This window comes from Mastomys coucha, unplaced genomic scaffold (assembly GCF_008632895.1).
Source record: "Mastomys coucha isolate ucsf_1 unplaced genomic scaffold, UCSF_Mcou_1 pScaffold6, whole genome shotgun sequence".
In the NCBI taxonomy this organism is placed as follows: Eukaryota; Metazoa; Chordata; class Mammalia; order Rodentia; family Muridae; genus Mastomys; species Mastomys coucha.
In genome coordinates, this window is record NW_022196912.1 from 25038367 (window position 1) to 25056570 (window position 18204).

An 18204-nucleotide genomic window follows, 5' to 3' on the forward strand; every position below is an offset into this window, starting at 1 on the left:
TGTGGACTGCGTCTCCAGCCATTCCCCAGAGCTGAGACCTGCAGGATGCCCTGAGTTTACACCTTCAGCCCTGCAGCAGGTTTCCCTTTGACATCCTCCTAGACTTTGTTTAGACTCTTCCTGACTCCTCCCTAATTCCTTATGTTATTCAAATGTCATTGTAACCTAGAGATTCAGTTATGCTCTCTTGTATATAAATGCTGAACCCCCAAAGTAAAGGAGAGCCTTGATTGGAAACCCTCAACTTGGCTTCCTGTCCTTTTGTTCTCGAACTCTGTGTTTCAGGTCTCCTTTCTCCCTTTGGTCGAGGCAGAACCCGGTTCATGAAACTGTGGGACAGTTTCAATTAAGGAATTATTTTTTATTACTATTATTTCTCTCCAAATAAGCTAAAATTAACTTGTAAAAATACAGAAAACACATTTTAAAATCCCAGACTGGTATGCTACATTTTATATGAGTTAGAGCTAAGAATAAAATGTCCAATTCTGAGAGAGACTTTCTGCACGTTTTTGATAGGAATTTACTGGTAGGAACCAGAAAGACTATTTCAGGCTGTGGATGCAGTTCAACATTATAGTCCGTGCTTGGCATGTGCGAAACTTTGGATTCAAGCCCCAGTCTTGAAGAGAAGGAAGAAAGGATTTTGTATGTAATTCTACTTAAGGTTTGAAACACTGCATGCTTGCCAACAGGCAGGATGAGGTCACCCTGGAAGTCAGACATTTACACGGCGGGACTCCAGGGTGTTCCATACAACAGATTCAACATTTTACTCAGATTTTTCTCCCTTACATTTTAAATGAAAGTAAAAACACACATGGTAAAAGATGCAAACACTACAGTAAGAGTGAAGTAAGAACTTCCCCTCATAACATGGCAGATGTGTCGGAAACCCTCAGTCATGGTTGAGCAACGCACAAAGCTGACCTTTGGTCTGCAAACACTCATGTCTACGGGAGCGGGCAGACCGTCTCTTCTTCCTCTGTCCCAGGGGAAAGCCACAATCTTCTCTTTTAGGAAAACAGTTTAAAGGGCAACATGTAGCCACTGTTCAAAAACAGCAAAATCCAGACAGCTCCTCAGATACCACTGCAGCTCCAACAGGTTCCAGGTATTGTCTCTGAAATTTGGGAATCATATTTACTAACAAGGCATTTAAAAACAAACAAACACCCTCTTCTTTTTAAAAACGAGAGGATCCGAAGCTGTACATCTTGGCACACACCTTTAATCTCAGTACTTGGGAGGCACAGGCAGGTAATCTCTGTGAGTTTGAGGCCAGCTTGCTCTATACAGTTCCAAGACAGACAGAATTACATAGTAAGACCCTTACTTAGGCAGTGATGGTGGGTGGGGTAGGGGATCTAGTCCTTGTAAAATGGCAAGATGTACTATCAGAAATATGGAGCACAACTCATCCATTCATTTTTTGTTTTGTTTTGCCTTTTCAAGACACGGTTTCTCTGTATAGCCTTAGCTGTCCTGGAACTCACTCTATAGACCAGGGGGGGCTTGAACTCAGAAATCTGCCTGTCTCTGCCCCCAAATGCTGGGATTAAAGGTATGCAACCACTACTGCCCAGCCATTCACTTATTTTTAAAAAAGACCTCACTCTATAGCACTGGGTGGCATCCACCTGGCACTTGAGTGAGATGCTCATGTCATATGCTGGTCTTGAGCTTAATCCTCCTGCTTGGGCTTCCCAAGTGCTGGGTTACAAGCACGAAGCACCACATTCAGCTCTTATCTTAACATTGCACAAAGGGACATGGCATACGCCTTCCAAGCATGGAGAAAGACCTTCCTTAGGGAACACAGGTGAGAGGGCAAGGGACTAAGGATGGGTGTGGACATCAATCCCTGAAGGGGTTCAGAGAAATCTTCTCTCCCAGCAACAAGCAGCACTCTGAGGAGCTGGACAGACTTACGGACACATCCCACTGCCTGCTCAGCCAAGTCCTCCTTCAATGCCTCGGATCCTCCTGGTCAGCTGTATGTCTTTGGGGAAAAGTGTGACTCGCCCAGCATGTAAGGAGAGGAGATAGGCATCCTCAAAGAGGTGAACGAGAAATGCTTCTGCTGCCTGGGCAGAACGAGAACATTGACATGGGCGAGGGGCCCAGACTGTCTTTTCTTGGAGACAGACGGACTCAAAGGACTGAAGTAAAGAACAAGGTGAATCCAGGGGCTACCCATCAGACCCGCTCCACACCCTCACGTGCTATACATTCACTGCTCTTTTCAGGAGGCCAGAAACGCCGGCGCTACACCATAAGCAGTCCTGAGGAATTCTGGGATGTACTTCTTCCTTTCCGCCTTCACTCATCCCTGCTTCTTACCTCTTGGAGGGCCAACAAAGCCTGAGCTTGCCAATATAAATCCACACCACGACTGAATTTCCCACATATTTCTCTTACCTGTGGAGGAGTGGGATGGGGATGAGTAGAGGGCCACAGAACAGTGATTGAAGACTGGATGGACTTTCTCCAAGTATCTAATGCATCCGTTTCTACCATTATGTCTTGGCTCTTGACCTCAGGGCCTGTCAGAGCAGGCACTGATGCCCAGGGGCTTAGGAACGGGCATAGCTTGTGGTTGTTGAGGGAAAAAGGCAACCTCAGGGTAGGGAGACAAACCGGCTGAGAGGTTCTGTTATAGTTAGAGGTAAGGAGAAGTAGTCAGCATCGTAAACAGAGGCTATGTAGTGCCTCGAGGGTTACAGACAACCTTGAGCCCCGTCAGTGAGAGCATATTTGGGAGAATTAGAGAAAAGGTGGCCCAGGACAGAGTAAAGGGCCCCAGAACTCACAAGGAGGCTGAAAGGCCTCTTCCTTAACAAGAGGTCTGTGTTCTTCTGCAGGTTCTTGATTTCCCTCAGCCACAGGACTCTCCGTCTTCTGTGTAGTGTCTGCGTGCCTGAGCAGAGGAGTTAGGTTGTGAAGGCAAAGGCAGTGGAGGTAATCGGTGCTCGGCAGCACAGCAGACACAAACCTTCACATGAACTCAACGGACTTCAGCATGGAGCTAGCTCTGTCCTCAGAGCAAGCACACAGGTGCCTAAGAGCCTGTGAGTTTGCGTGTTAACTTCCACGAAGCCTCTCTCACACCGCAGTTCCATCCCTACAGACCCTTCCTGTCAGGCCCCACAGTATTCATGGATCTCACGTCCTTCCCACCAGACTGGAAAGTTAGCTATTTCTGTTTTTAGGTCCTAGTCTTCCTTCTTATTAGCTGGAAGGAATTAGGCAGTATCGAGTACAAATCCCTTGTCTTGATTATCCTGAAGCCCTGGGAAGTGGAGACAGTTGGCTAACATTCATTAGAGACCAAGTTGGGACCTTGGAAATGGCGTAACTCAGTGCTACTGTCAGGAATGTGGATGGTGAAGCCACAGAGTTTGGTAAAATTTCAAATTCTCATTAGAAAACAAAAATACAAAATTAAAAACAAAAAAAACCAAATAAACCAAACAAAACAAACCATTCGGCTCTGGAGCTGTGGCTCTGTGTTCAAGTGCTTGGTTAAGCAAGCACGAAGCCATGGGTTCAATCCCCCACAACACAAAGAAAAAACACTTCGAACTCTAAAAGGTTGAAGAAGAAACTTAACTGATACTAGATTAATTAAAATGAAAAAATACAAAAATACAAAAAAATATAAAAATGAAAAATGTAAAAATGTTCTTCTCAAAACCTGAAAGATACACCCTAAATTCACCAGAGGGAAATGAATAACCTGAAATACATCTAGCAGAAAACAAGAATGCCAAATGAGTTAAGGACTGAAGATGGTCCAGTGGTCAGAGCATGTACTATTCTTACAGAGGATCTAAGTTTGGTTCCTAGCACTCATGGCAGGTGGCTCACACTGCCTATAATCACTTGCCTGTAACTTTAGGGCCAGGGCAATCTGGTGATTGGTCCCCTTGGGGACCTGAATTAATGTGCACATACATATAATTAGAAATAAAAATTGGGCTGGAGAGATGGCTCATTGGCTCAGAGTATTTGTTGCTCTTGTAGAGGACTTAGGTTTGGTGCTCAGCATCCATATGGTGCTTACAACCATCTAACTCCAATTCAGAGAATCCAACACCCTGACACCTGTGTCTGACCTCTGTAGGTGTGTGTGTGAATATACATATATATGGTATATATGTATATATACACACTCACATATATACATACATACACATATATATGCAGGTAAAACACACATATAAATAAAAAAAAACCACAGAAATCTTTGTGTGTAGTAGCTGTTTTGCCTGCATATACATCTGTGCCCCATGTGTATGCCTGGTACCTACAGAAGTCAGATCCTCTGGCACTGTACTGAAGGTTGTTAGCCACTATGAGGTGCTGGGAATCAAACCCTAGCCAGTGCTCCTAACTATTAAGCCAATCTCCAGGCCCCCTAAATAAAAATAAATCTTAAAAACAAAAAGATAACTGAGTTAAATCCAACTCAAGTGTTAGTTACTGAGATAAAACAAGACATTAAATACAATTAGTGATAATGAAAATAATAGTATAATTGTCAATAAATATAAATAATTGACTGATTAAAATGAATATACCTGGCTAATTGAACAGCTTGGCTAAAACAAAACAAAGGCATACACACAGGAACTGGCTGGAAGAGCACTTGCCCATTCCATACAAGGTCTTGGGTTCAATCCCTAGTCCTGCAAAGCAGGACCACTTAACTTAGCTTTAGCTGGGTTGTTTAAGGTCTAGCCAAGAAAGAAGATTCTACCCAAAGCAGTGAGGAACACTGCAGGAAAAAATGGAAGAAGGCAGACGGAGACAGTGCAGAGTGGCCTGTGCCAGGAAGGTAGTGGACACTAAATCATGGCCGTGAAGGTTATAAAGCAAAGACACAGAGCTGTGTCTAGGAGACTGGAGACAGTGAAGACAGAGAGGGAGGGCCCGGCTCTTCTATGGTTGTTGTTGTTGTTGTGATAAACACTACTTCTGAGACCAACCTGGGGAGGAAAGGGTCTATTTGGCTTACATTCTATCATCAAGAGAAGCCAGGGCAGGAGCTCAAGGCAGGAATCTGGAGGCAGAAACCTTGGAGGGATGCTGCTTACTGACCCGCTCCTCTAGCTTTCTCAGTTCAAGTCCACCTACCCAGATAGGAGGTGGTAGCACCACCCACAGTGGACAGAGCCCTCCGACATCAATAGGTAATTTAGAAAAAAAAAAAATGCTTCATAGACACGGCTACAAGCCAGCCAGTCTGACTGAGGTTCATTCCTCAGCTGAAGTTTCCCCTTCCTGGGTGACGAAGTTTGTATCAGACTGTCAACTGAAGCTCGTTAGAATGGGCCATAACTAAGAGATCAACGACAAATACTCCTCCTGCCCACCACTTGCGGGATCTTGGGGACAGGGGTGTTGTTAACAGGCACACACTCACAGAAAATAAAGACAACGCAACCAGAGACCACCAAAGAATGTGGCTGACACCAGAAGAAGGAGCCAAAGTCAAGAATCAAAATAAACTACACCCAAGGAGTTTGAGTAGAGGAGAGACCTGGGTGCCATGCTGCATGCTTGCAATCGGTGCTTGAGAGGCAGAGGTAGGAGGCTAGCCAAGGCTACACGGTGAGACCTTATTCTCTCCCAGGAAGATTTTGAGAAATATAAGAGGAAGAGAGCTCTAAGATTCATGATGCAAGAACAGGTGTTTACGAAACAAAAGTGACCCGAGATGACACGGAAAGAACTGGATCCAGACACACTGAGGCTGGATCTCAGAAGTCAACATAAGCAGTTGGGAACCAGAGAATTTCCAGCAAGACTTACATATGAAGGCTCTTTCCTCCAGCCGGCCCCACAGGCCCTCACCTACAACTCCAACACCTGGGATGCAGAGACAGGGTGTCCTGAGCTCAAGGTTAGCCTGGGATCCAAGGGAGTCACTGTCACATCACAAATGGTTTTATTTTATTCTATGTGTATGCAGTATGCCTGTGTGTGCAGTGCCTGCAGAGGTCAGAAGGATCCCCTGGAACTGGAGTTACAAATGGCTGTGAGCTGTTATGTAGCAAGGTAGCAAGAGCAACACAAAGTCCCTTACAGCACAAAAGGAAGATATGTCCAAAGACCACATGAAAGAAGGGTTGACGTGGGAAAAGGAGGGACACCTAGGCAAGGCCTGTGAGTGGGAGAGCCGAGGCTGAAGGAAGTGGAAGAGGGAGAAACAAAACAAAACAAAACAACAACAACAACAAAAACCACCAAGTAGCTGGAAAGCAAGTTTACCAGAGAAGGGCAGTAGGAGAGCCAAGAAGTGGGTGAGCGCATCTGAGGTAAAACTTTTCTCTAAGATAAGAGTAATGGGCCGGGCAGTGGTGGTGCACACCTTTAATCCCAGTACTTGGGAGGCAGAGGCAGGTGGATTTCTGAGTTCAAGGCCAGCCTGGTCTACAGAGTGAGTTCCAGGGCAGCCAGGGCTATACAGAGAAACCCTGTCTGGAAAAACCAAACCAAAGCAAGCCAAAACAAAACAAAACAAAACAAAAACCCAAAAACTGCAGGCTACTTTTCCAGGCCCGAGTTCTGTTCCCAGCACTCACAACTGCCTGTAACTCAGGCTCCGGGGTTCCGACGCCCTCTTCTGGCCTTCGCCAGCACCTTCGCACAAATAGCGCACGCACACGCACAAACATAAGCATTAAATAAATCCTAACCAAAAAAAAAAAAAAAAAAAAAAAATCAAAAAAGACTCTGTGTCCGTCAGAATGAGTTGTGTGTCTCTGCTCAAGCTACCTATCTCGTCTGCGTCTCCTTTTTCTCCCTGGCCAGGTAAAACGGCCAGGAAAGAAACCAGTAACCCCATGCATGCTTAGCGGCAAGTCGTGACCGGAGCAGATGTCCCCGCTGCTGCCCCGTCCCGCCCCGCAGGATCACGGCACCGGCCTCGGAGGTGCAGGGCAGGCTCGCTTACCTACACCGGAGCTCCGTCTCGAGGGTCCGGGCGCTGGGCCGGAGGGCCGCCCCGTCGGGATCCTCGGCTCGCGACGCGGGCTCTCGGATGGCCGCGAGGGTCCGGGCTCCGGGCTGGAGGACCTCCTCCTCGGGGTCCTCGGTTTGCGACGCGGGCCCATGGCTGGCAGAGGGGGTTCGGGTTATGCAGCCTCTCCTAAGCCTTCCGGGTCCTGCGGCCAAAACCGAACGCGAGAGCAAGCGGACCGTGCGCGTCAGGAACGCCGGATCTCCGCCGCCATCCCTTCAAAACTTCGCCGCACCGCCCACCGCAATTTTTAAAATCCCCAACTCTGTGACTCTCAGTGGTTGGCTATGGAAAGCCAGCGTGGGGCGACATCCGGATAAACCAATGAAAATAAAGGTCTGGCCGCAGAGTCAGCCAATGGGTACTTGGAAGCGCGAAGGAAGGCGGGATTTTCCCACCCTCTGCTTGTAGATTTCTAACTAACAGGACTCCTTTCTCAGATGCCCTCCGGGCAAAGGGACAGCTCAGTTCTTACGTGGGTGGTGGGTTTGTAGAGCTCATTTCCTCCAACGTTTTATGCTTTCCTATCAAACGGTGGGGGTGGCTTTAAAAATTCTGGAACAGATGCCCAAAGAATGTGACAACTCCACACAGCACCCGTGACACTCCCGAAAGCCACCAGCAAATATGATTCAGAAGCCAGGTTAACTGCATGACCTTTTCAGAAGATAGGGTCGTGGGGACAGCCAGGACCATGGGATCTGAGGACAAGGTCCAGGCAGGGCAGGCGCCAGCACTATTCTTGGACCATGCTATCGAACACAATGACAGAATTGCCCGAGAAAAACCGGCGTTTCCCTTTCTCCCGGGAGTAATATGAATTCAGGTCATGGCTCCGTAATTAGAAAAAAGAATTTCATCATTTTGCTTTTTTGAGTTTTCTAAATGATCTATCATGAACATGTACTCTAATCAGGAAAATACTTATATAATCAGTGGTTTCATAGAAGCCTTGTGGAACATTGGGGTGGGTGGTGTAAAATGGCGCAGCTGCTATGGAAATGTGTCATGGTTCGGATCTGAAAAGTCCTCCAAAAGTTTGGTGTCCCCTGTGCAGCGGAGTTCAGGGGTAGGGGCTTTGGGAGATGATTGGGCCACAGGTGCTCTGACTTCATCTGCGGATTCCTTTAATCCCAGCGCTTGGGAAGTAGAAGCAGATTTGTTATAAGTTCCGGGGCAGCAGATCTACATAGTGGGTTCCAGGCTAGTCAGAGCTATGAGCAAGATTTTATTTTATTTTATTTTATTTTATTTTATTTTATTTTATTTTATTTTTGTCTCAAACAAAAGACCAACAGCCAACTGGTTCAATCTCCAGTATGCTACCCACAGACATGAAATTTAAACATAGAATTACTAAATGATCCATATAGTAATATATATATGATACACACACATATATGTATGTATACATATATATGTGATATATATGTGATATATATACATATATATATCCAAAAGAACTAAAAGCAGGAATTTCAACAGATAATGCATGCTTATGTGCCCAGCAATTTTATTAACAATAACCAAACAATGAAAAGTACCAGACTGTCCATCAGCAGATGAATAACAGGAATGACTATACAATGGCATATTATTCACCTTAAAAAGGGGAAGAGTTTCTGTCATATGCTACATTGATGAACCTTGAAACCATTATGGTAGTTGACATAAGCTAGTCACAAAAACGTCACTAAGTCCAGAATTCCACTGAGATGAGGTGGACACCAAGAGTGGTCAAATTCATTAAGATAGAAAATTGACAGGTGGTTGCTAGGAGCTGGGAGGGTGGAGTTACTGTTTAGTGGACACGGTTTCTGATTGAGAAGTGAAAGCAATTCCGGCTAATGAGGTACCTATAGGCCCCAAGGGTTTAGCCAATAAGCTTCTCTTCTCAGACATTCCTGCCTGCAAAAGGTATTTAATCCCTGGTTCACCCTGAGAAGTTGATATACATCCATTTTTCACGATGAACAACCAGTAAACAGTTTGGAACCAAGGACTGTCTCTACCATCATAACCGCTGTGTGGGACCATGGATAAGGCCTTTGCTTACAGAGCTGCTGTCTAACTCTCCCGTAGAAGGTCCATCTGCTCCCCCAGACAGCTTCTGGTACCATCACTGATGAACTAACTCAGCTTGCCGTGCTCAGGGGCCCCAAAGGTGCTGGCCTCATCGCAGACCTTTATTCCTGACACTTCCGTACAGCACTCTAGCAGCAACTAGATGTCCGGGGGTGATAGAACCCCAGCTTTGGCTTCCCACATCTCAGACTGCATTTTCCCACCCCTGGTCGGCGCCTCAGTGCTTCCCTGAAGCCCAACACCCAACAGCAGCAACATCGGATAAGCACAGTCAAGCTCCCAGGATAAGCAGTTAAGCCATGCTAGGATTAAGAGCTGGACAGCTGTAGTGGCGCTGCCCCAGAACCCAGTTCCCCATGTCTAAAAGTGTTCAATGTTCAAACTGGGTGGTGGTGGCACACCTTTTATCTCAGCACTCTAGAGGCAGAGGCAGGAAGATCTCTGTGACTATTTGGAGGCTAGTCTGCTCTACACATCCAGTCATAGATTCTAGGACTGCCAGGACTGTTATATAGAGAAACCCCATTTCAACCTTCCACCATAAGAAAAGTGTTCAAGAATGGTATCCCAGACTTCTCAGATTTCAGCATCTCCTGCTGATCTTGGGTTTTGAGAGGGTGTTGGCAGGTGGGCATGGTGACACGTGCCTGTTTAGCACAAGCAGGGCAGCCCATGGTGGGCACGATTCTGTCTACCAACTCTGTTCTCTTCACCTGTGGCAGAATGGAGCATCTCCATGGTCCTGGTCTTCACTGGAAGGAGTAAATGACATTTGTGCTTTTGACACTCAACATTTTTTCTAGATGATACTCTTAGGTCTGTCTGTTTTCTTTCATTTTAAAAAAATATCTAATATTGACAATTTTTCATTTCTATTTAAAAAATAAATTCCAAAACAACATTGTAGGGCCTGTTTTTATTTTTGTACAAGACAGCTGCCATGCTGTCTCTGTCACCTTGAGTAAATGGGAGCAGAGTTCCCATTTACTTCTCCCAGTGACAGACTGTAGTCCAGAGAAGCCTGGGTCTCTGGGATTCAGGGCTAATGGAATTGAAGAGTTCCTTCCTTGACACACCATTAGAATCTTTTGGAATCAAATTAACCTGAGGGCTTTGCTTATCAAGAGCCCCTTTCTCTCACGAAGAAAGCTGTTAGTATTTTACTGGAGCAGCATTTCTTCTATTCTGGGTAAGAGCATCTGCAGGGTGTGTTAGGTCTTTAGTCCAGCCCTAGAAATCCACCCCGGAGACTCAGAGAGACTTGCACAGTAGTGGATTCAGACACACCTGGCTGGCAGGGATAATGGCAGTGTGTGCATCCCTCGCCTTCTGGGAGTGCCATGGCTTTTCCCTCTGCACTCGTGAGAGGGGATGTGGATGAAGCATTTAACCCAATGCTGGGGATGCCGGATTACCCAGTAAGGAAGATCCCTCGTAAGTCTGTCATCCTGGGAGTGGGGCCACACTGGCTTTATGTCTCTCTAATACAGAGTTATGCAGCTGCCTATATCAGGGGTCTCTCAGGTCTTTGGCCCAAGTTGGCAGTAAACACAGATCTCTCCTGCCAAAGAAGTTACAACTCCAGGCTTCCTTCTCCTTTAGAATGGAAACTCTGCTGGCATGGAGGTACATTCCTGTCTCAGCACTTGGCCAGTGAGGCCAGCTCTGGGCCACACAGGAAGTTAAATGATAGTGCTATACAATAAGACTTTTGTTGTAAACAAAACAGTTCCTGAAGTGATTTGCAAGGGCTGTCTGGGAATCCCCTTTTGTCTTTCCTAGGCAGAGAGGCCTTAGGGTATGAAGAACAGAACATCAAGATCAAGGAGGTGTTGGCCAGGATGAGTACACCTTTAATTCCAGCATTGAGGAAGTAGAAGGTGAATCTCTGTGAGTCTGAGGCTAGCCTGGTCTACATTATGAGTTTCAGGACAGCCAGGGATATATAATGGCAAAATCCCCAAGTTAAACCAAAACAAAAATACCAAAGAGCACCCCCATGGGAAGGAGGGGTACAGGTGTGCTACTCTTTGCTTAGGCTAGTGACGATCAGAGGCCCCTAGGATGCTGGGGCTGCAAGGCACCAAGGACATATTATGTACACCCATGCTGCAGAGCAGTCAGACTTGGTGCACACACCGAGCCACGGCTGAGCCAGAAACTAGGTTTTTAGACAGGCTTCAGGAATATCTTCCAACTTTGCAGAATAGTCTCTTAGTTCTAATTTGAACCTGTTCACCAACTTCTTTGCAGCTTATGGTTCATAGGCTAGATAATCTACTATGACAAGTTAGTGTATAACAGAAATACCAGGGTTGTAAATTCTTGCCATTCAAGCTCACAATTTTGTTCTAGTGCAGCAGAACTGGAGGCTGAGAGTGGTTGCCATCTCTGGGCCTGTGGGGGTTGGGTCCCAATATTACAGGCCTCAGGATTAAAGCAGGACCTGGTATCCTCCCATCCTCTCTGGCAGCAGCTGCACAGAAGGGTCAGTAGGGATGGGTGGGGCGAGGCCTTGGAGACAGGGCACTCACAGCCTACCAGTCTGCATGGCCTCAGCCATGTGGTAGCAGCAGAGATCCCAGTTTGGACTCAACTGGCTTCATTGATGGGAGTCCGGCTGTCACCCAGCAGTCTCTCTTGCTCTCCCTCCTGGGTAGGGAGTCGACAGCATCTGGACAGGTGGGATAGCAGCGGTCGGTGCAGCCCATTGTAGAGGGCGGTGCCCATAAGGAGGATGAGGAAGCCAAGGATCTGCAGTGGATGGAAGACCTCCCAGCCTAGTGCGAGGGTAAAGGCCCAGATGACCACGGTGCGCAGGGTGTCTAGCACCATGCGGGTGGTGGCGCTCAGTTCCTTGGTGACACTGATCCCCGAAAAGTTGAAGAAGGCAATGCTGCTGATGTTGCCCAGCAGAGCCACGGCAATCAGGGGCTGTCGGCCCACCTGACAGAAGGCATCCAGAGCATCTTCCAGCACCCCTCGAGGGTTTCCACTAAAGGAGGCCGTGGGAATGTAGTACATAGGCACGAGCAGCAGGGAGAGGACCACAAAGCCAAAGAAGCCTGGGGGAAGCAAACCCATGTATCACATTCTCACCCTGCTCTGGGCTCCCAGCATGGCCCACAGGCACTCTCATCTCTGAACCACTGTCTTTGTTAGGTTCCTGTTGTCCACTCCTGGGATCTGGCCAACTGCCTCAATGCCAACTGGATATTGCACTCAAATGACAACTCACTGGTTTCCAAACTCACAGCTAGCAACTCAAGCCACTGCCCTGCCAGGAAGCCCCTCTTCCTCCCCTGCCTGACTGAGAGCTGCTCAGCAGTGAGGTACCCAGTATAATTGGTCCAAGTTCGGGTGCACTGTCTGGCCCCTTCCTGGCTGTCACTCTATCTAGAGGAGGAGGTGTACATCTTGCTCATTTTCCTTCTGTCTCCTCTCGCCCAGCCAGTGTTCCTCTGGGGAATGCAGGCTCACTCTATTAAGTTCCCAGCCCCTCTGTATCCCACTTTTCTGAGTTTCACAGCGCACACTGCCCCAGTAGATCCCTCCCTCCAGCTACTGCTCCCAGGCCTATGCCCACACGCACCCTCGATGCCCACTGCCTGGAGTGGGTGGATATTGTGTTTGTAGACAAACTTCTCCTCCAGCACCATCTGGATGGCAATGATGATCTGGGCCATGATGATTAACAAGTCACCTGAGGAAAAGAGCTCCAGTCAAGCAGGGCACCTTGGAACCAGGGTTGGGGGTGGTGACAGGAGAGTCCAGGGACAGAACAGCAAGTTAGCTTCCTGGTTTTCCAGGGTTGACCATGGATCCTGACTTTCTGGCCTGGAAGCTAGGACAGCAAGCAGGCCTGGGTTTCTAGAAGTTCCAGAGGCCTGCCTTGGCCTGGGAACTGCACCTGTGCTAGGTGGGTCCTTCAGAGAGCAACAGGCTGGAGACAAGACACTTTGGGTTTTTACGTGAATCTGACTGGCTCGGGTGGTCACGTCAGTGTGCTATAGTGTTCCTGCTGAGTCTGGGTTACTGTCATGAGAAATGCTTAGGGCTGGGCTTGTGTTAGTCATTGGTCCTTCTGTTCCACTCCAAACCAGCAGTTTGTGTTTGTAAGTGAATGTGAGCCACAGGACTAGACAGCCTCTTCACACCTATCAAGAGCAGGTGTATGACCCAACCCAGGACACATGGATGGCAGAGCCCGGGGGGATCTGTGGGATAACTTTCTGTAGGCTTCCGGGAGGGGGTGGGAGACAGGAGGAGCAGCTGCCTCACCTGTGATCACCTCACTGAGCTTGTGCTGACTGTCATGCTTGCTCAGGAGGTCAGCCAGGCCAACCACCACCAGTCCTGCAATAGTGATCAGGATGCCCAGCCATTGGCTCGGTGCCAGCCTCCGGTCCAGGAAGGCCACCGAGAACAGGCCCGTGAAGATGATCACTGCACCCCGCAGCATCTGGAAGCTTGAGGCACTGGTCATGTTCAGGGCTAGCAAAGGAGAAACCTGATTATTAGCTGCCACCAAGACATCCCCAGGGAGTAGGAACAAGATGAGCTTGCCCTTCCTGAGTCTTGGAGAAGCACAAATGAGTTCTGAGGGGAAGTGGCAGGATGTCTCAGGTGACGCTGACTCACCGGTAGCCCCGTAGGCACAGCCTCGCTGGCCAGGTTACTTACTTACCTACATACATGATGCTGGTTCCAGTCATGTCACACAGGGCTGGGGGAAGGAAAAGCAGGGCGCTGAAGGGCTGCTGGGGCTCTACGCTGGCGTCTGACTGCCTTCTGGCTCGGCATCTGAGCAGGTAGAAGGCAGCGAGGCAGGAGAACTCTCCCAGGAACATGCCCACTGCCTGCAGGAACAGGGCACAAGGAATCCGCACTGAGGCTCTTGGGTCACTTTTAGTGTGTTTTGTTTTAATATAACTGCACTTTAGACAAGAGCTTACCTAGAACACCAAAACGTCAAATAGACAAAGGCAGAGCAGCTATGGGAGGCTAGCCAGGCCACTAGGCCTGTCATGAGGGCCCCAGAACACCTCACTGGACACCCTATGGGATGTGGCACAGTGTAAAATCAACCCACCAGGCAGATCTTTTCTAATCCAGATATAGAAACAGATTCAGACAGTTCAAAGGTTCATGGGAGGCCTGATGGCCACACTGGGGAATAAGACTGAGTCTTCCAACTCTCAGACCTGAAATGGGGTATCTTTCATAGTCCCCCCGACCTGAAATGGGGTACCTTTCATTGTCCCCCCAACCTGAAACGGGGTACCTTTCATTGTGCTCTGCCCCCCCCCCCCGTGAAGCTCTGTGATCAATGGAGATATACAAGGCACTCTTCTCACTGGAGCTTGTGTGTCCATGTGTCCAGAGGGGACGCGGTGACAGTGGGACCATTCATCAGGACGCATGCAGACCTCCCACAGACAACTATGCCCTTCCAGGAGTGCTCATAAGACTCTGCTCTATTCTAGGAGAGCAGAGACGTACATAGCTTTTGGGGAACCAGGGTAGCTTCATCCCTAGGGCAGGAAAGATACCAGCCGCAGGGGTGCCTAGATAAAGCCTGGGGGACAGACAGGCAGGAAGCTAATGCTGGTACCTGGACGAAGGGATGCTTGAAGCTGTGCTCCTGGCTTCCTCCACAGCCCTCAGCTACAAAGTTGTCGGCCCACCTGCAGCAGACAGAGGGACGGTCAGACTGGCAGCTTGATGGACTTTTCCACTAGGCTGGACTCACAGTCAGTCTGATGACACTGCTCTTCAGAGGAGCCATGGTGAGCGGTTTTAAGATATATTTCACCATTGTATAGACACAGAGTCACAGCACCTGTGCTTCTGCAACTCATAGAAATCAGATATTCTCATATCAGTGTTGTTCATATGAAATAGGTTACATTCATTACTCCTCAAAATAAAGTTAAAGCCACCACTTAAGATTTAGTGTAGCAAACACACACATGGTTAAAAATGAGGTTCCCCTTCCCTGTTCTTTTCCCTGAGACAAGGTCTCACTATATAATCTAGGCTTGAATTTGAAATCCTCCTGCCTCAGGTTCCTGAGTGCTGGGATTATAGGCATGTACCAAGACTGGCAGCAAAGCTGCTCTCTAATGTGTGATAACTTTATTGCAACTTGTTTGGCATCTTTTGAAATCTTTGGATTGTTGAAGGGACCAGTACACAAAAAGTGTCAAGAGTCTTTGGTCATCTAGGCATGAGGCCACACATCTGTGAGCTTAGCATTAAAGGCCAAGCCTGATGTAAACTCAAGATCAGTGTGAGCTCCACAGTGAGTCTGAGGCTAGCTTGGACTATGTGTAGAAACCTGCCACCAACCAACCGACTATCCATCCAACCAACCAACCTCCAAGCCTCTGGTCTAGAGGGGCACTCTGGCCGAGGAGATCACTGGATCCTTCACAGCCATAATGCACGCTGTTACCTGTTGTGGCAGGACATGCTAATGAGCACTCCCATAGACAGAAACCAGTGGTGGGTCTGGGCCCATCCAGCCCAGAACCCTTCCCAGAACTCTTCCTGCAGCTACACTCTCATTCTGAATTGTTGCCACCTAAGCACAAAATGGAAGTCATTTTCTCATCCTGGTGCTATACCTTTAGATCACAGACTGTCACTTAAGAAGACCCTCTAGACCTGGACTTCTAGACCTCTAGCAGTGTGGCCATTACCCAGAAGCACCCTGGGCTGCTTATACAGCTCACATCTAATGCTCATTCTGGTCCCACACTCACTGAGGTCTGAATCAGTTTAGCAGAGGTTCTTCCACACTTCCCACCCGTTGCTCCCTGCACAGCCCCATGTTCTGTTGAGTGACAAAGCCTTCCAGCCCCTAGCTTGTGAATGTGATAGTTGCTTTGGCCCCAGGCCCAGTGTCCATATGATTGGTTTCCCACAGGTCTGAGGTGGCCCCTGATGATGCAACAGAAACAGTATGGGCTTGCCTTGTGGGGAGTTAGCTGGCTGGCTGCCCAGCTGAGACTTTCTCCTTAAGAGTAGTTAGGCTTTCTCTACAAAGTAGGCCTGGTTTGTCTGGACAGGTATTGCTTGGCTGGCTTCCCACTAGAGAAATGGGATCTCTTTGTATCTAAGAACCTATCCAACCAGGGACTAGGTGTCAGCTACCAGCCCAGTGTATGTCTTCAAGCCTGGGAGGAGACAAGAGTAGGGGTCTTGGCTCACCATGCATGTTTCACAGATAAGATCCCAAATCCATCCTCAAAGTGTCTGTGGATGATAGCTATGACTCTTAAAGTCATGGCACTTTGATGCCTGGCCGTGCCTCCCCAACAACTCTCTAGCCCAAAAGACTTTTTTTTTCTCTCCTTTGAGACAAGGTCTCAAAATGTAGCCCTGGCTGGCTAAAAACTCGCAATGAGGATCAGGCTGGTCTCAAACTCACACAGGTCTACTTGCCTCTGTTGGAGTTAAAGGCACGCACCACCACAAACATGGCTTTTTTAACAGGTAACTCTTTGAGCACTGCCTGTGCCAGGCCTGTGCAGAACACACTGCACAGATGGTCTGATTAAGCCTTATAAGGACTGTCATTTTCAGAGGGTGACTCAGGCTCAGGATGCAGAGAGAAGTTTGGGTTTTCCCAGTTGACAACGTGCACGCAGGTCAAGCCCTGATGCAGTTTACTATCAGAAACAGACAGAACACACAGGAGGTCAGTGTCCAGTCACACACATCCGGAACCAGGTGGGTTCCAGAGATTCCCAGGCCAATGCTGACAGGTGTCAAAGGTAGTAGATAATACAAGTCCTATAAACTAGGCCTCTGGGGCACACACACTTTCATGTCCTTTTCCCTTCCCATTCCCCAGGCGGCCAGAACCACCTTCCCCTGGGTGGGGCTAGTGTGGTCTCACTGAGCTTTGGCTTACAAGTTCCTGGGAGAGCATTCCTTCTAGGCTCCACCCCCCAGTTACCTGGCACCAGCCAGGTAGGCCTGGCTTACTCTAAAAGGGGCTGCTTGCCCCCTCCTTGCTCTTACTACCTTATTCTCTGACTCTCTTCTCTCCCTCACCCCTCTCTCCCTCTCTCCCCTGCCCCTCTCTTCCAACTCCCCTTCCCATGCCCTAAATAAACTCTATTCTACACTATATCCATCATATGGCTGGTCTCTCAGGGGAAGGGATGCCTGGGCATGGCCTCTTCCACCTCACCATACCATGCTTCTATCAAACATATCCTTGCCTCTTTTTTTTTTTTTTTTATAAAACACAACACATGCAGCTACCCTACCTGAGACAGATGAGGCTAAAGGGGTTCTGTGTGGTGTCTCCGAAGTTCTACAGCCATGACATGTGGAGCTAAAAGAAACTTGGCTAGCCAGGTAGTGGTGGCGCCTTTAATCCCAGCACTTGGGAGGCAGAGGCAGGCGGATTTCTGAGTTCAAGGCCAGCCTGGTCTACAGAGTGAGTTCCAGGACAGCCAGGGCTACACAGAGAAACACTGTCTTGAAAAAAAGAAAGAAAAAAAAAAAAAAAAAAGAAACTTGGCCATCATTCTACAAAAAAACCTTATTTGACAGACGGAGATATCTAGGGTTGATGAGCCACAGGACTCACAATATACAACAGGGCTGGTACTGGATATGCTAGCATCCAGCTTTTGTGCCTTCACCCTTCAACTTTTCCCCGCCTTCTTACTCTAGCCTGGTTCTCCTGAGGTGAGGAGAGAGCCAGTCCAGCAGGTGGGCCTCCGTTTTCTCTAGACACCTTAATGTGAAGCCTTAGGAGGGTAGACCCTCAGCTGGCAGAGGCTGGCTTCTCTCAGGGTTCCCTGAGTGTCAGCAGGCAGGCTGTGGGGTGACTAATTCTGCTGGGCCGTGAGTCACTCGCAGAGGGCTTTCCCTTGCCCACACTCAAAGCTCAGCATTGTAAAGTTGTATACCCAGGAGTGACAGAGACTGAAGAATTGTCTAAGATGTCCAGTCACTGCTGATTCCTGCATAACTGGTGCCACTTCCTCCTGAACACATAGGTTGTCTAACAGTGAGACAGCTTCTTTGTCTCATCCAGAGGTCTTTTTTTTTTTTTTTTTTTTTTTTTT

At 48.2% G+C, this 18204-nt stretch overlaps 2 protein-coding genes across 5 annotated transcripts in view; both read right to left on the reverse strand.

Annotated features, from left to right (window-relative positions):
• Window positions 1–340: 340 nt before the first annotated feature.
• Cenpa (centromere protein A) lies at window positions 341–7281 on the reverse strand. The gene is made up of 5 exons (XM_031356832.1): window positions 6962–7281; window positions 2814–2920; window positions 2344–2421; window positions 1933–2087; window positions 341–1123 (listed from the first exon to the last, which is right to left on the reverse strand). The coding sequence occupies exons 1-4, from the start codon at window positions 7119–7121 to the stop codon at window positions 1953–1955; spliced, it is 480 nt and encodes a 159-aa protein (XP_031212692.1). The 5' UTR covers window positions 7122–7281; the 3' UTR covers window positions 341–1123; window positions 1933–1952.
• A 1235-nt stretch (window positions 7282–8516) lies between these two features.
• Window positions 8517–18204, reverse strand: part of Slc35f6 (solute carrier family 35 member F6) — a 22457-nt gene continuing 12769 nt past the window's right edge. For 3 of the 4 annotated variants that reach the window (XM_031356611.1, XM_031356610.1, XM_031356609.1), the window contains 5 exons: window positions 14727–14799; window positions 13800–13971; window positions 13394–13606; window positions 12705–12815; window positions 8517–12177 (listed from right to left, as the gene is read on the reverse strand). In XM_031356611.1, the coding sequence (XP_031212471.1) occupies window positions 11705–12177; window positions 12705–12815; window positions 13394–13606; window positions 13800–13971; window positions 14727–14799 (1042 nt within the window). In that variant the 3' untranslated portion in view covers window positions 8517–11704. The remainder of the gene's footprint in view (window positions 12178–12704; window positions 12816–13393; window positions 13607–13799; window positions 13972–14726; window positions 14800–18204) is intronic. The other variant, XM_031356612.1, reaches the window with a different exon arrangement.

Excerpts from the sequence above, each read along its gene's own strand:
- Cenpa (XM_031356832.1), bottom strand. The coding sequence starts at position 7,121 with ATGGGCCCGCGTCGCAAACCGAGGACCCCGAGGAGGAGGTCCTCCAGC. Across the intron at positions 2,921-6,961 it reads GAGACGGAGCTCCGGTGTAG|GCACGCAGACACTACACAGA; the intron begins GTAAGCGAGCCT and ends TCCTCTGCTCAG. Across the intron at positions 2,422-2,813 it reads AGAGGCCTTTCAGCCTCCTT|GTAAGAGAAATATGTGGGAA; the intron begins GTGAGTTCTGGG and ends ACTCCTCCACAG.